The sequence below is a fragment of the Opisthocomus hoazin genome, chromosome 10 (genome assembly GCF_030867145.1).
Source record: "Opisthocomus hoazin isolate bOpiHoa1 chromosome 10, bOpiHoa1.hap1, whole genome shotgun sequence".
Taxonomy (NCBI): Eukaryota; Metazoa; Chordata; class Aves; order Opisthocomiformes; family Opisthocomidae; genus Opisthocomus; species Opisthocomus hoazin.
This window is the reverse complement of record NC_134423.1, coordinates 25,140,813-25,157,868: the sequence shown is the minus strand read 5'-3', so window position 1 is coordinate 25,157,868 and position 17,056 is coordinate 25,140,813. Positions and strand designations below refer to the sequence as shown.

The window sequence follows — 17,056 nt, the reverse complement described above, 5'->3', positions numbered from 1 at the left end:
TGTGCAGCGAAGCCAGCCATTGCCTGCTAAACAACTCAATTTTCTTGCTTATAACATTTTCGTTTGCTGAGCAGACTCCATTCTTTTTGATAGGAAAGCATGCCTTCATGCCTCACCTCCCCTTTCTGCATTGCCTTGGCACAGCTGATAATGGGCCTTGAAAACCTGCCTGTCACTGGATACACTTGCTCCTTTTCAGTTTGTGCAAATCGAAGCAGTGATTGGGGTGGGAGGGGGCAACGGGATAATGCAAACATTGTAAAAATGAATCTTAGCAGAAGGAAACGTCCTAATACATTGTGAGCTGCTGGGGGGGGGAGGGAGGTGAAATGCCACTGCAGTAAATTCAGCTGAACAGCTTGAAACTAAATGTCAGAGGAATATATTTGTAATGCACAAGACCAAAAGCATTAGCTTTTGAAGGAAGGCCTCGTAAAAGGGCTAGGCACACTGACGTGCTAAAGAAAACCTAGTACCTAATCGAGTCTGGTGGGGCTGTAGCTTGCAGGCACGGTCTAGACTGGCTCAACCTTGTGACCTTTCCACTCCGTGAACATTTTGAAAGCTGATTAGGTGTTATTCCACTTCCACCAGCGATCTGCACAGACTCGCTGCCCTGCGCAGGGGGAGCTGAGTTGCACACAAGTCCTCCTAGTGAACTGCTACCAAGTCACCCCACTTGTAGCGTCCTGTAAGATGCTCAGAGGGGCTGACTCACATGCAGATGACACAACAGCAAAGGGACGTTTTAACCGAGCAGGCTGATTACACAGAGACCATAGCACACAGTGAACGTCATCTTACCCACAAGTCCTGTCCATCACAGGAGTCAGCTGTGAGCTTCTGAGAACAACAGGAGCTCTGTGGGATTTGAAAATAAGATGTTACTCCATCCCAGAGAGAGATCGCAAAGATAGTGTTTGGGGGTAGGCGCTACCAACCTGCACTAAGATGAAGGAGCTGTGATATTAATGACAGTGTGGGCAGGAAGAGATGAGATCAAAGCTCTGTTGGAGTTAGAGCAAAATATGGTAGAGTTTGCAAAAACCACAAAGTCAATTTTAAATTAATTCTTTATTGAAATTCAACAAGGTGAAATTGCTTTTCCTGCATAACTGATGGAGAAAAGCAAGCACTTCCCTGTTCTTTGACCCCATTAAAATGATTTATTTTTTGAATTAGCCAATAGGTTCAGAAAATGTTTACAGCCTGAGAGAGGTGGTGGTATGGGTACTGGGACCTTTTCAGTCAACGCTAGTTTGCATCCGGGAACTAGTACTGTTCACCCTCCTCACCCATTTCTTTTCATCTGAAGGACCAGAAATCCACTGTGATCTCTCTGAAGAAGTTAATCGTACGAGAAGTGGCTCATGAAGAGAAGGGTTTGTTCCTGATCAGTATGGGTGTAAAAGATCCTGAAATGGTGGAAGTCCATGCCAGCTCCAAAGAAGAGCGCAACGGCTGGATACAGATCATTCAAGACACAATGAACACCATGTAAGCTACCGAGCTTGTTCTTGCAAGGCAGGTGATGCGCGTGGTCATGTTCTGGTAGTAACTGAAGCATGTGTCTCATTCAGGGACAAGGATGAAGACGAAGGAGTCCCTTGTGAGTCTGAGTTTGAAAAGAAAGTGTCGGATGCGAAAATGAGAGCGCTGAAAGGTAAAAATCTGCCTGGGACAGCTGGGGAGTGGTTTTTGAAAATTTTACTGTAATTATTGCGTTGGGTTTTGTGGTTGAACTATGACTTTTGTCAGAGGACTGAGAATCCTGCATCCAGCAAGTAACTGCAGTCTGTGTTTGCACCTCACCTTGCATTATTTTTTTCTGAGCCTGCTGGATGCCTGTGCTGTGCAGGACTACACAGAGCACGGTTGTATCCTGTGGTTCCACTAGATGGGGCCGATATCTCAGGAATCGCTCCATTTCCTTGCCGAAGCTTTTATTTTCCTTCTTCATGTATGTTTTCTGTTCACCCCCACAGAACAACTTCAGCAGAAGGATAAGCAGATCCTCCTCTTGCTGGAGGAGAAGGCTAAGATCTTCCGGGACATGGGAGACAGCTCTGTGCAAGAGGACATGCCAATTTCCAGGCTGCTGTTCAGAGCCAACACGGAAGAGGCACCAAAAGGAGAGGCCATTATGAAAACTGCAATAAATGAAAGTGAGCAAATCAGGGTGACACGTTAATTACACTAACCCACACACCCACCTTCAGTGAAGCCATCAGTCCTCAAGCACCAGTTTCACAGGGAAAGTCTTGTCTTTGTCAGAACGACAGCATAGATAAGGAGATACTGCTACTCATGCTGTTGTCTCAGGGACAGGTAATGAGGGTCAGAAAAGGAAGCCAATATTGCTGGCTGTTGAAAGACAACAGAAAATATGTCAGCACAGAGAAGAACCATGCATTAAATCTGCACTGGGGTCAGGAGCAGTCCAGGATTTATCCTTGGTTGAAACTTGGACCATCCAGGCTTTTGCTGTGCTTCAGTCTCAGCAAGGTGTGAGAGAGGGGCTCAGGTTCCAGCAGGCACTTGTGGTGCCTGCAAGGAATAAGCAGGTTTGTTGACAAATGCAAGGGTAGATGGAAACTCGGGCAGCTTTCCAGTGTGATTTTTGGAGAGGCTAAAAATTGTGAAATGCTATTGTCAGAGCACACCAGGTTTGCTTGGAGGAAGAGAGGGAGGTGTAAGCCTGTACAGAGCTCCGGGAATTGGAGTTAACGGCCAGACAGAGTGAGTTTTTGCAGGGAGAATGCATACCGTTCATATCATTGTCGTAGAAACATGGTTTCTTAGTACAGCATAGCATGTGAATTTCTGACCTGAGCTCAGGTAGGGGTGAAAATAGCTCAGAAGCCTGAGGTGGTCTTTAACAGCGATATCATTGTTTTTTATCAGTTGAACTGCTGCAAGACCTGGTGAACGGGAGCCTGGGCACTGCCCTCGGGCAGCAGGTCAGCTCCACTGGCATGGAACAAGAAGGAGGAGTTGGCCCCATCTCTCTCCCTAGAAGGGCAGAAACTTTTGGAGGATTTGACAGTCATCAGATGAGCGTCTCCAAGAGTGAGTAGTTACATGGGTCCACATCAGCTTTTGTTAAAAATGCATAATTAATAGCATATCCTCGTGCTTCAGAAGGACTCCAGCAGCTGGTGATTTGGTTTCCCAGCTCCTCTCCAATAATAGTTGATAGATTAAATAACGAATCAGGAAAATAAGCGTATGTACAGGTGGAATGATGGTTGCTGAGGACCCGTGGCTAAGTGAGGATAAGACATTTGAACTCTTCACTCCTCTCTCTCTGTGTTCTCTCTGAATTACCCTTTCTTCTTGGCTTACATGCCACATGAAAGCATTTGACTTCTTAATAGATTAGTTTCTTCCTGTTCTTATTGTAATATCTGCAGCTCTGTTCTTTGTTCCTCAGTTATCTTCCAGCAGGAGCCTCATGCTGTTGCATTTGTAAACGGATGAGGATGTTGCTGAATCAAGCACCTTCTCCCCGGCTCTGCTCTCTGTGTATTTGCATTCCACACACAACTGCATGTGTTATTCCTGCAATTAAGTCTCTCCCAAACAAATGTAAAATTTATTTATTTAAATTTATTTGAGCTGCATAGTTGGCTGCTTCCCAATGTTCTTTTTCTTTGCCCAAGTCATCAGAAACTTCCCTGTCCTCAAATTCCTTTCTCTGTGGTCTCACTTATACTCCCAATACAGCCAGTTTTGTTGTGCTAGTGTCTGTCTCAGCATTGGGATTGTCGGACCTCGTCTGACGTTCTGCATTAAAGGAGCAGTGTTAGCTCCAGACAGTCAGACATGAGAAGTACGCAGAGGTTTTCCCAGCTCCGTTGGAAAGCTGCAAAGCCCTCCACAGGCCTTGTCATCATAATGACAAATATATTCACGCTGGAGGCGTTTGTTTCGGGTTGTGCCTCTCTCTGTTGCAGTGAAGAATGGGACAACCTCAGGCTGTGTATTGCCCAGCTCTAGGCTCTCTGTAGAAGTGTCCTCTTTTGGATTAGATTCTAATTCCATAGTTGTAGGGTCTTGGGAGAATTTGGGATAAGAGTGCAGGGCCTATTTGTTCAGCTGGAGGCCGGGAGGCATGAAATGTGGCTTTCATCTCCAGTTCTTCTGTTCACAACCTGTGCAACCTTGGGCAAGGCTTATAACCTGACTCCCCTTCGTTCTCCCCTCCAGCAAAGCAGAAGGGAGGTGTTGCCTCCTGCAGAGAGGTGGAAGGTCCCAGGACGTGGCGCAGGAGAGAAGGTCTGTTAGGAGGATCTGAGGGTCAGCCTTTTATAGCAAAGCCGGCCTGGGGGGTGGTGGGAGGAGGGGGCATTTGCACTAGGCGCGATGTCCTTCGCGTTGCTGCAGGTACAGGTGTATGTAAAGCTGTATATCGTTAAAATTGAGTGCCAGTAGGAAGGTCACCAGTGCAGGTATGGGTCTTCCCCGTGGGCTGCATCTCAGCTGGCAAGGGGAGTGCAAGAGTCTTGGCAAGAGCTAGAGGACCAAACAGCTTTGCGGCTCCTCTGCCACCACGAGCAGAGGAACGTGCTGTTGGGCACAGCAGGTAGATGGTTGCAGCCCTCTTGGCCCCACAGTTCAGTCCTTCTGAGGAGCACTGATACGAGCCATCCGGGGGGAAGGTAGAAAGAGAAGGCCACTACCCTTTGAAGATAACAGGTTTCTGATAACCAAGGCTAAGGAGAAACTGCTAGCATATAATTACACAGGCTGTTGCACAGCAGTATCTGACCCAGCTGTAAATTGCACTTGCACAAGAGAGGCATTGAAACTATACCTTCAATAATATAGCCTGATATGATGCTGTTCTTGTTCTCCACCTGCTCTTACTCTGCCTCCTGTCTTCTCAGCAAGTATTCTTTGGTCATAGACAGCAGTGCAGGGCTTAGACAGACCACCAATTAATAGGAGAGTGCCGAATTTATCAGCACATAGTCAGTCCTAATCTGAATTCAGATCCACTTTTTCTGGTGGTGCTGACATGTTCTGTATACGTAGGGAGCAAATGCATTTAGTTAAAGTGTCAAGAGCACTGTGTCCCCTTCTGTGAAACATCCAAGTTTCCTGTATTAAATTTCTCAGACATTAGCAAGTTCATCTGTGCTTAAAAAGTTGAATAATCAGTGTCAATGCTGGCTTCTTCCTTTAGGTGGAGCGAAAGATGAAGGCGATGATGCTCAGGACCTTCGGAGAACAGAGTCGGACAGCATTTTAAAGAAGGTATCGCTTGGTTTGTCTGTCTGCTGCCACCGAGTTCAGATTTCAAGAGAGTGACAATTCGAGTCTTGAAAAATGCCTGAATTTCTTGACAATTGGAAGTATCCTAATAAGTTAAAAATAAAATAAAATTGGAAGTGTGCAGCCAAAACCAGTTTGCTGTAACTTAAATCCTGACTTGAGAACCATTGCAAATCAGTAGTATTCCTCTGTGGCACAGGGTATCTGCCATCTGTCTGCAGATCTGCTAAAGCATGTGTTTAATTATGCATCGTTATTGAAATGATAAGGTCAGCTATAACCTTGCACCTATTCTTGCTGTGTATCAATCTATCACATAACTACGAAATGATACCTAATTAACATTTTATTTCATATTATTTTAACTTGCCTAAAAAACATGCATGAATTCTCCCAGAATAGAAGGTGGAGGGGGGTTTTAATGTCTCTTATCATTAGTTCAGCTTCAGAACACATTTGCTATGATTTCTCATTTGTCCTCATATTAAATCTGTGATCTTCTCATAGGGTGGAAATGCTAATCTGATGTTCATGTTGAAAAGGAATAACGAGGTAAGAATTGATTCCATTGCTCAGCTGTTTCCTTCGTTTAAGTGGCAAGTGAATTTGTCTCAATAGGTCATAATGTAGAAGAAAATACATTTAATTTGATGAAGCGCATGTAGACTTTTAAATACATTAAGCTGAACCCACTGTGTCATTTATTTGTTTAACCTTGGATGTTCAGACAGGGAATTCACTGATTGTCATCTGCTTGCCAGCAGGATGATGTGTGCTGATTATAGGCAGCAAGGGTTAATTACCACTAGGATGCGCAGGGCTGTATTTATTGTGCTTCTGTAGACAGAGGGAGTTTAATTTTATGTTGCAGGTGCAGTGAATTGGGGCAATTAGATTTCTGTTCTCCCTTTGATACACATTCATAACTCCCAATTAGCATTAATGGCAGAATGAGAAGCAGTTCTCTTAATACTGGCTACCACACCACTATTGGAAATACTGCAGTGGTTTTTCTTCTTCTTAAAAGTAATTGTAGGATGTGAGAGCTTCAGAGAAATTTTTAGCTAGGCTAAAAATATATTTAGGGATAGGGCATCGCTCCAGAGTAGATTGCTCTGTATTGATGCGGAGTGTGTTCGCATTCACCTGTATTTTTAGGGAGCCTTCCATGAACACACCTGCTGTACTCGTGTGCACGCTGTATTGGAGTTTTTCTGTCTAATGAGAGTGGAACTTGTCTGGGTCAGCCAGGGGGTGGAAGAGTACAGATAGTCCACATTCATTTTAAGATTTCTTCTTTTTTCGCCCCTTGAAGTTCTTTCCCTGAAATTTTTAAGTGAACTGCCAGGTTTCATCCCAATTACTCTGCTTGTTCTTGAGCAAGTTAGTGCTGCAGGAAATGGTTTGCAGAAACAACCCAGGAGCTCCCATTAGGTCTGTGTTGTTTGGTGCTTCTGCAGACGTTGCCTCCACTGCTGCAGAGATGACTAGGAAAGTGAGGAAGATGATACCAGGCACCTCTGTGAGATGTCCGAGGGATGTATTTGTGTACTTGGGGCTGATGCAGCCATTGCAAGTGAAGAGTGAGGAAAACGAAGGTGTAGAGGGATGGCTGTACAGCTGGTCAGACCCACCAGTGGGTCACAGTGGAAGAGGAGGGTGCCTTACGCATACCCTGGCACCCAGTGAGATCTAATAGCAATGCTTCTGTTTTCTCGCAGCAGGTCCTCCAAACCATTACCAGCCTCCGTAAGCTGCTCAGTGCTTTGCAGGTAGGCTTGGCCTTTCATCCCGCTTTTGCATGCCACTTGCCCAAACTGCGCATCCCACCAGCTGGTAGCAGCCACTCGCGCTTCGCCCCATGTCTCCCCTTCCCCTTCGCCCGTCCCATCCCTGCGCAGCTGATTACGCCATGGCTGGCAGGTCGTAGGAATGAGCTGCTGCCTAAGTGAACCAGTGCTTACCTGAATTTGGGAAGCTGCTGGGGAAGATGCTCTGCCAGCATCCTCTGGTAGCCCAGCCGTAAGGCAGCAGTGCTGAGCTGTGAATTTGGTGGGGGGGGAAGAAGAGGTTTGATACAGCACCCTGAGGTTTCCAGGTTTGGAGCCCCTCTCCATGAAGAGGGTGCTGCAGTGTTTTGTGTCGCCTCTCTTCTAGGGTGTCGTGCTGCAGCAGGACACCTACATCGAGGACCAGAAGCTGGCTCTGAGCGAGAGGGCTCTGAACCGAGGCTTCTTCCGGCCAACGTCGCTGCTGGAGCAGGAGAAGCAGCGCAACCTGGAGAAGCAACGCCAGGAGTTGGCCAACCTGAAGAAGCAGCAGACACAGCACCAGGACGAGAGACGGAGGAGAGAGAAGGAGTGGGAAGTCCGGGAGAAGGAGCTGGCGGAGCAGGAGGCCCTTGTGGCCCAGCGAGAGGAGCAGGTCCGGAAAGGATGGCAGGATCTCGAGCGGGAGCGAGAGGAGCTGCAGGTGAAGAAGGCCTCCTACCAGCTCGACCTGGAGAGGCTTCGCATGGCGCAAAAGCAGCTGGAGAGGGAGAAGGCTCAGTTGAAGCAAGACGTGGAGCGATTAGCTCAAATGCGGCAGGAGCCTGACCACAACCAGGTAAATGATGCCAATGGCTGGGCTGCTGGCGAAGCCGTGCCCTGCAAGGAGCTCCTGGACGGCTCCTGGGCCAACTGCACGCCAGCAGTGACAGACTGGTGCCAGCCCAGCCCTAGATGCGTGGGACCTGGTATTTAAAACTGGCCCTTTCCTTGCGCGTAAGGTGCAGGGCTGCGTTTCTTGCACCTCCAGAGCTGCTGAGGCGTTGCCAGTGTTGATGCAGCATGGTGTGTTGTGGCCAGTCCTGAGCCACAGGTGGTTACAGCAGCTGGAGCTCAGCCCACGCTTGTGTGCCGCGTCTTGGCAGACAGCAGAGCCGAGGTGGCTGGCTTGCAGAGAAGGTGCCCTAGGCAGTCCCTGGAGCTTGATACTGCCTTTGATGTTGGCTTCCAGCCCATGGGGGCTGAGCTCTGCAGAGTGGTCAGGCAGATGAGACATCCTTCTCGGACACAGCCTGAACATTGTGGGTTACCTGCACCCTCCGGCTGTCACAAAAGCCACTTGCGAGGCTGATGGCTGCAGGGAAAGGCTGTTTGTACGCTTACATCCATCTCCAAAAGCATTCCTGGTATCTAGCAAAGAGATGGGCATTGTCCTTGGGGTAGAGACTGGGCATCTGCAGTCCGGTCATGGCTCAGTGAGCGAAGGTCCCTGATTCTGCTACAAGAGACTTCTGGTGTCTGGCTGCCCACAACCAGAAAGAAAAGGCCACACGCAGATCCTGCTCTCTGCGTTTTTCAGCAAGCTGGGGTTTATTTTTTTTAACTGCGGCGGTCTGGCTGAGGAGAGCAAGCATCCGTTGGCAAAACATAGGCTGAATTTGAGCCGTAAGCCTGTTGTTGATCTTTTGTTTGTTTGTAACTCGCTAATTCTGAATGTAATTTGCTTAGAGCTGTAGCAAAATTAGTTTATAAATGTTGGATTGCAGAATGGAAATTATTTTGGGTGCCTGAATGGACTAATTGCAGAGCTCAGCAGTGAGTTCTGAATTGCAAATCATCAGAGGAAGGCTTGCTCCCTCCCACCCCGCTTCCTCATCAGGCCAGAAGTTTTCCGAGCACACAGTGGAACTGTTCCAGCATCCAGCACACGCAGACATGTGAGAGGCATGGATGCTATGGGAGAGGCTGAGAGGTAAAATAGCTGCGAGGCCTGGGGGATTAGGAGAAGGAAGCAGCTTTTCCACGCAGGTATCTTACTGACATTTTGGAGCTATTAACAGAGGGTTCGGTGAGGCTTTGTTGAGCCGTTGTTTTGATCTTCCCTTTGAATGTGCGGGCTCAATTACATCCCGAGACGGCCATTAGGGAAAAAAAAAAAAAAGAAAAAATCAGGAAAAGTGTTTTTGCTTTCATCTTTTGCTTGGGAAGGCTTCCTTTGACGTATGCCGCTCCGGTGCTGCTGCTGGCGTTCCCCCGCCAGAGAGGCACGCTTCTCCTTGGCCTTCTGCCACCTTCTGTGTGCACGAGCGATGCAGGGTGAGTCTTGGTGTTGAGATCTTAGAGAATATTTGCCCTTGGCTTGTTGATACATAGCGTAGTACATGTAGGAGCAACAGATACTGGAGCGTTACTCTTTATATGCCGCATTTCTTCATCTTAAATAGAGGGCTGCTTTTCTCATTGCTCTGCCTGGATAGGGCCCGCTTTTTAGCTGGCGAATGTTCACGAGAACAACCTCTTTCTCTGAGTGGTCTGGGACAAAGTTTTCTTACCCAGGTTCTCTGCTAGCCTCTTTCATGCTCAATGAGACACTTTTCCTTTATAGGTTTCAAATCTACATGAGAAACTTGCAAGAGTCTCCTCCCAGTCCAGCATCGATGACTCCTCCAAACAGAAGAGCCCTTCCCTTCCTAAACAAGGGCACTTTGATGCGGAACTGTCTGTCTCCCCTAAAAGGAACAGTCTTTCAAGGACACACAAAGAGAAAAGCACTTTCCATTTGCTTAGCACAACAAACCAGACTAACAAGGCAGCTGAGGAACAACCACAGATGCCTACCCGCCTCTTCAGTTTAGCCAAACCAAAGGAGAAGAAGGAAAAGAAGAAGAAGGGCAGGGGACATCGCTCCCAACAATCTGGTGAGTGTCAGGGGAGGTCATGGGTTTTCACGGTCGGTGAGCTGGCTTTTCGCTCCAGCCAGCAAATTTGTGACAGCCACGAAATCTAGCCTTGAATGTGGATGGTAACAGGGTGATGGATAAGATCAGCTGTCATGAGTGGAGTTCCCAGCTTGAAGTGATCTTCAGTGGGCTTTTCTGCCTGTTCTGCAGCCCCCAGGTTGTGTCAGAGGGATACACTCTGCTCCCTGCTCCTTCCCTTCCCCATCCCATCCTGAGCAGCCTCCACAGGCCAGATTCTTCCTTTATGTCGTGCTTCAGTATGTGCTTTCAGGAGCTGCTGCTGGGATGCTCCTGGGTGTTGGAGCCCCTGCGGCATTGCTGTCTGCCGTAACTCTGTTGTAGTTTGGAAGTGATACCCGCAACCCTTCTGGTGGCCTCTCCCTTCCCCTCAAGCCAGTCTGTCTTGTCTCTTGATCTGGGAAAAAAAAAACATGCAGTTTTTTTCTCTGGTTTGCATCCCCTTAGTACTCTGTTCTACACCTCAAACCTCTGACCCACATGAAATTTGATCTCACACCCTCTGATGACCGGCTTTATCCATATTAACTGACTGATGTTTTCCAACTTGTGCACAGGAAAGCTCAGCAATTACGAGATGTAATTTCGTGGTAGCTCACCAGGGAACTGGGCATCTTTTAAGGTGCCCAGTGGATTTGGCAGACAGTGGGGTTTCCAGGCACATCGAGTCCTGCTCTCCCTGCCGTATTCCTGTATTCCCATAGTGATTCCCACCTATTGTTTTTTTTGTTCTGCAGATTCTCACTCATCAGAAGCACCTCCAGAGGGTGAGGAGATCTTCTGCTGAGCACAGACGGTTCCATCGGTCACTCTCAGCTTTGGTACAGTGGACATCTCCCTACCCACTCCACAGCACGCTGCTGGTGCCTGCATCTGACAAGCATCTGGAGGTTTAAATAAAACATGTTATGAAGTCTGTTAAGTGGTGGGAAGGGGCCTCTCTCCTGTGGTTTTCCGTGAATTCTCGCCACAGAGGCTGACTGCACGGCAAATATGCCATCGCTCTGTGCAAACCTTGGGTTAAACAGATTGGGATGGATGTTTTCTGTCTCCTCTTACTGCTAAAGGATGAGAGAACATAGCCTTAAGGGGTCTGTGCCTTCAAATTCCCCTTTTCTGGGGAACTTAACCAAAACCAAGCATTTAGCAAAAGATTAGGACTCTACAAATGGTGCGTACACACTGGCATATATAGATATAATGTATATATACATATATGTATCTATGTATCCACTGGGATATGCTTACAGTCTGTACAGCCAAGCTTAGCTCGGCCCATGGGGATAGACGACACCTGATGACTGTCAGGGAGCGTGTAGATATTAAATATCTTGCCCTTACTGCTCCAGTTGTAACGCCGTGGACTCGCACGGCCCTGCTGTGCTCATGGCGTAGGGACTGTTTGCTTTCGAACAGGAAGCAGTAACAGTGTTCAAAACAAAAAATCAGAGGAAAAATATAGAATTGAAAGTCATTCTGAAAGATTTCCATGGGGCAGAGAATTTAAATGTCAAACTGTTTCCAGAATCAAGCAGACTGTCTTTGGGTATATTTAAAACGATGCAGAAAAGAGAAATTGTAAGGCAACCCCAGGGAGCTAGAACAGATTTGTTCATGTGGGAACAACTCTAAGCAACATTTTTTTACCCAATCTCTTTGAACTCCACCTCACTCCTTTCCATCCGCTAAGAAAAGATCTTTTTTTTTGTCAGAATATGATTCTCTGGTTGCATTTAGCATCCCTTCATTGCAAGCCTGACGACTTACTGGAGAGATGGCTGAAAATCCGCTTTTAGGGACCTTTGTTCTGTTATTTGTGTTTTTCTTCCCCTGCGTTTTGTGTTAAGATTGGGCTTTGTTTCTCTGGGTTTTGTCAGCTTCCCTTGCTCGTTTCTAAGGCAGAAGGAGACAACCGCAGTTTCAGAGCGCTTCGCTGAGGTGTCGCAGGTCAGGGGACCGAGTGCAGCGAGCAGAGGCCGCTCCTGCTCCCTGTGCCTACACAATACCACGCGCTTACTAACCGTTTCTGGGGAGAAAAATACGTTCTCCCGGAGAAAACCACTGTGGGAGAGGTCCAAAGGTCCAGTGTGGCAGGTCCGTTCCCGTCGCCGTGGGCTCTGGGGTGGAAGTGTCCGTGTGTCCCCCGTGTTGCCGTCGGCGGAGGGGAAGGTCTGAGGGTGGCTCTTGCCGTGCTGGCTGCGAGGTGTTTGTACAGCTGGTGAATACAAGGATGTGTTCAGCAGGGGAAGAAAAATGCAGCAAGCGAAACTTTTTTCCAAAATTATTGTTCTTCCAAACCCTCTCGGGGGAATTGCCGGAGCCAATGTGTAAATGGTTATGAGACGCTGTCAGCTTCAGAGCAGCTCAGGGGTTTGCTCAGAGTTTGAAGCTGTCCAGTGCGTTTCCTTTCCTACCAGTTTTTCTTTTTAAAAAAAAAAATTCTCTGCTTGCACTGTTGTTTGATTTCGGTTTGCTCTCTGGCTTCTCACAAGCTGGTAACCCACAGCAGTTTTCAGAGGTCGGTGCCGATGAGCATGAGCAGCGTTGATGGTGAGGTGGATGCTGAGACCGGTCTGGCTTGGTCAGTGCAGGAATCCTAAATCGCCTGCTTGCTTTTGAAGCTCTCTAAAATATTAAGACTCAAAAAAAAAAAGGAGGGGGGAAAGAAAAGAAAAAGGTTTGAGATTTATTTTTATTTTGCTTTTTTTAATATTATTTGGTGCTTGTAATTAATTGCAAGCAGGGCTTGCAAAAAATATTTATCTTTCTGTTTGTTTGAAAGAGTTCTTTTTTTAAAAGAAGTTTACTTGGTTTTATTTTTTTATTTCTTTTTACTTTTGCTTTCATTTGGGGGTTTGAGGGGTGGTTTGGTTTTTTTTCTTTTTTTCTTTTTCTTACCAAGAGATTGGTAAACCAAATGCTCTTATCACCCTAGTTCATAAAAAAACAGGGTTTGGGCAGTGCTGCTTAGCAGCCCACGCCATGCCCAGAGTCACACAATTTCAACTGAGAGCTTTCTTTAAGGCAAAGCACCTTTGGGCCAAGAAAAGTCTGGAAGAAGCAGCAATGACTTCAGAGAAGACTCCTCCTATCAGTTAGTTTCTTTGTTTAAATATTTTGTTTAGGTTTTCTCATACCTCTTGAAGGCAAAGGAGAAAGCAAAACATTGAGCGTCTGTCTTGCAGTGATGTGTCTGGTCACTTGTCCAGGGAGATCCAGGCAGCTCTGCTCCTGAACGTGAAAGGAGCTGGAGGAGGCACGTGCTGCTCTTGTGGTGTTATTGTTTTCATAGGAAAAACACCAATTTCACAAGAGTACTTCTGCCTTGCTATTTGTACATCTGTGAAAATGAATGTGCCAAGCTGAAAGTTTTGGAAACCAAAGCAGTGCACGGCTCGTTTGCTGTTGTGTGAACAGAGATCAGGTCCCTGCTATTTCTGAAAGTTCCCCTTGGTCTGTAACAGCCTTTGTCAGTAAGAGCTTTTCTTTTCATCCCTCTGTCTTTTTCCCAGTCCTGACACATCCTGAATCCGCAACACGGGAATGTCCCGTGGCTCAGAGAAGGGCGTCAGAAGGGAGACGCGTGACCCAGGGCAGCAGCGCTGAGTCTCTGCCGGGCTCGACCATCTCTTCTGACCTGTGCAAATCAAAAAGAGCATTCAGTGCCCTCAGTGAAAACGGTGTTTGTGATCTCCTAAGGTCCCCATGGTTCCTTGTCAAAGAAATCATGGATGTGAATCAGAAATATACTGACTAGAAACACGGTGTGTCAAAGGTGTTGTGTCTCAGGTTCTGGAGGACAGACCTGTGTCCCCGTAGGATGTATGTTAGTGCATGAGTCGCTTTTTTGGAATGAAGTCTTTCCTCCCACGCTGCTTCCTCCTTCTTTCACCTTTAGGAAGGTGAGCACTTGTTTTTATCTGTTTAGCCTTTTGTTTTTCCCCCTCTCAGGTTTTGTTCGGAAAGGCTTGGCATAGGTTCCCAGGGTTGGATTCCTGCTGTGATCCCTGCAGGTTGCCTAGGGTTGTCTGCTAGAGTAGGGTCCCAGCTTTACAGCGCCGAAGCCATTCCTCTTCCTGGCCTTAAAATCGCATTTGCTCCAGTTCCACGCCTGGCGTCCATCCTGCAGTGGCTGAAAGCATGTTGTTTCTTCAGCCCGGCCTGATGCTGTGTCTGGTTCCCAGAGCCGGTCCCTTGATCCCATTCGGAGCACCAAAAGCCACCCCATTTTGCATTGGTTTCCTGGGACACAGAGCAGGTTCGAAACCATCTGTGCGGAGCCTGTGTGGTTGGAGGGAGAAGAGGACCCTGCAAGGGCTCTGAGAGATTTTTTTTCTTTTGCTGGTGTTTCATGGAGAGGAAAAATCAGACTTTCTTTTCTTGGGCTTTTCTAAGCCCAGTCTTTATCACTGCCCAGCAGAAGGGGTTTCAGTGACCGGGGAAGTGGCAGCGTGGGATCAGACGAAGTGCAGAAGCAGTCAGTGTTAGCTGGGGATGCCAGGATACCCCAGCAACAGAGAGTAGCTGTAGCAAATGGTGGGAGACTCGATGGAGTTGTGTGGGGTTGGCCTTAGCTTCTTTCAAGTGAAGAGATCATCTCAACATGTAACTTGATGTCAGTTTGATGCCATAAAGCACTTTAAATGGAACTGGTCTTGTCCCTTTTCGTTTTGGTTACATGGAGACAATCAGCTTTGCCATTGCTCCCCCCTCTGCATCCCCAGTAAAATCCGGGCGGCAAGTACGCGTATTCCTGGTTTGGTTTGGCATTACCCTGGGCGGGCAGGAAGGGCCAAGCTTTTTGCAATAGTTTTAGGCCAAAGTGGGTGTGAATCTGACTAGAGCCCCACTGCAGACAGGGTGAGTGGCAGGACCAGAGGAACTGGCTTCTGATGGCTCAGGTACATCCCCTGGGAGAGCCCATGCCAGCATCACCATCATCTTCCTCCCAGCCGGTACTGCTGCTGGCCGGGAAGCTGTCCCACCGGCAGATTGCCCTCCACCCCCTTTGCCTTGGAGAAACTGAGAGCAAAGGAGGAGTGGGGGGGTGCAGCCGAGTGAGTGAACTGAGGCCCTTTCCGTGCACGAAGTTATTTACTGTCCCAGCCATGGGGAGACCTCCCAGGTGCCAGCCCTGGGGCAGGAGCTCTCACCACCGCTGAGGGTGGGCTCTTCTCTTCACCCTTGAAGTTTGACCACTGCTGAGAAGCACAGTAATGCCGTTAGCTCGTCCTGCCCTCCGAAGGCAAGAGCACCCATAGAGTCCGATCATCTTTGCACCTTCCTTGAGGCACCAGGATATCTCAGAGCCGAAACACCCAAATCCAGCCCTCCTAGATGTCACCATGTCAGAAGAGGTTCATCAGGTGCCAAATCCCAAGGATCCCAAGGCACGGGGCACAGGAGGACTGGGCAAGGGCACGAGACAGTATCTGCTGAAATCCCACAAAACATTCCTTGTTAACCGGAACTCTGGAAATTATTCTGCCTGCTGGCCAGGTTTGGGAATTTAGCGTAATTTAAGGCACCCTTCTAAATGAAAAACCTCCCCTGCTGCTCATAACTCTTGCTTCACGTGTCAGAAGGGGCAGCCGTCGGTGATTCTTGATCCGGTGACGCAGCTAAGTTTTAAGGATAGGCGAGCTGAACTGGCTTAACCTCGTACACCTCGTGCTCTTGAGCGATGGGAAGCGTAGCGCGAGCTCCCGTCCCGCCTGCGGTTTCAGGGCTCGGTGCCCTTTCTTTCCACGCACGTTTCCCTGACACTGATGCTTCGCCCAAATATATTCTGCTTCCGTTGCTTGGGGGGAGGGGGAAACAGGAGGACACTCACTGCTTTGCATACAGCTACAAGCTTCAGATGTATTTAAGCTGTCTATAGGTATCCATCCTTTCCACGCTCTAAAGTATTTTTACTATTTTCTTTATTGATATTAAACACTGACTCAAAAAAATCTATGTCCAGTTCGGTTCGCCTATGGTTAAAGTTTAGCCTGCTGTTTATTTTGTACTAATACGGAATGCACTTGAGTAATTCCCAGAGCGTTGAGGAGGTGTATTGTGAGACGTTGATATACCTCTGCTTTTGGTTTGTTTCTTAAAAAAAAAAAGAAAATAAAAATGCTTTGCATTTTCATGTTGAACCCATTAAAAAAAAAAAAAGTTTTAAAAAAAAAGAAGTTGAAAATAAGAATTTTTAAAAAAGAGGGTAAAACCTAATTGCTGTATGTTAATTTGTAATTATGTAAAAAGTGAGCAGGTTATTGACTGTAAAATTCTTCAGTTTTTCTGTAACTTGCCAGAAACCATTAGGTTTTGTAACAGGCTTTTATTTATCTTCCTTTATAGTTATCAGCATCAACCTCTTGTAAAGTCATTTTTCCTCTAAATAAATTTGATTTTAAGTCTGAGTTTTCTGCCCGATTGATTTCCACGCCTTTGGCATTTCTGCCGTTGACTTTCTTGCACCGGGGCTGAATGGACCGACGGAACCCTAAGCAGTGACCAAACACTGGCGTTGCTTTTGTTGGATTCCAGCCTGCACCCACCCGCCTCTAACTTCCTTTCCTTCTCTTAGAAGATGTGCATTTTGCTAAGGGCACCTAGCCGTGATGATACTCAGCTCCTTGGGGGTTTTCCCCCATGCACACAGGGCTGTTCATCTTTTTACAGAAAGGGAAGTGTTACAGCCGTTATCTCAGGCACTTCAGCTCCGTCAGCTGAGATAAATGGCGGTCTGGCGGCTGCGCGTGGAGTTTCTGTAACCCGCTGAAATAGCTCTGCGCCTTCAGTACGCCCTGGGCGCAGGTTTGTTACCTCCCTCGTCCGAGAGAAGCAGAGATGCTGCGCGCTGTCGCGGCGATGGGGAGAGGAGGGATGCTGGCACCCGCCACGCGCTGTGCTCTACTCGTTTCCGCGGCCCCTGCCAGGGGAGGCCCGGCAGAAACGCAGCACCCGCCGTCGGGGTCGCTGCTCTTGCCTGGGGAGGTGAGGGGTTCCCAGTGCCTGCAGGCGTCGGTCCAGACGGGAGAG

At 47.8% G+C, this 17,056-nt stretch overlaps 1 protein-coding gene across 14 annotated transcripts in view; it reads left to right on the top strand.

Annotated features, from left to right (window-relative positions):
- The window catches only part of AKAP13 (A-kinase anchoring protein 13), a 232,238-nt gene extending 215,804 nt beyond the window's left edge, over positions 1 to 16,434 (top strand). For 10 of the 14 annotated variants that reach the window (XM_075432205.1, XM_075432212.1, XM_075432207.1 and 7 more), the window contains 11 exons: positions 1,316 to 1,497; positions 1,581 to 1,663; positions 1,986 to 2,165; positions 2,905 to 3,069; positions 4,210 to 4,278; positions 5,189 to 5,259; positions 5,785 to 5,829; positions 6,999 to 7,049; positions 7,435 to 7,884; positions 9,652 to 9,964; positions 10,762 to 16,434. In XM_075432205.1, coding sequence (XP_075288320.1) covers positions 1,316 to 1,497; positions 1,581 to 1,663; positions 1,986 to 2,165; positions 2,905 to 3,069; positions 4,210 to 4,278; positions 5,189 to 5,259; positions 5,785 to 5,829; positions 6,999 to 7,049; positions 7,435 to 7,884; positions 9,652 to 9,964; positions 10,762 to 10,811 — 1,659 coding nt within the window. In that variant the 3' untranslated portion in view covers positions 10,812 to 16,434. The remainder of the gene's footprint in view (positions 1 to 1,315; positions 1,498 to 1,580; positions 1,664 to 1,985; positions 2,166 to 2,904; positions 3,070 to 4,209; positions 4,279 to 5,188; positions 5,260 to 5,784; positions 5,830 to 6,998; positions 7,050 to 7,434; positions 7,885 to 9,651; positions 9,965 to 10,761) is intronic. The other 4 variants (XM_075432217.1, XM_075432213.1, XM_075432208.1 and 1 more) reach the window with 3 other exon arrangements.
- Positions 16,435 to 17,056: the final 622 nt, after the last annotated feature.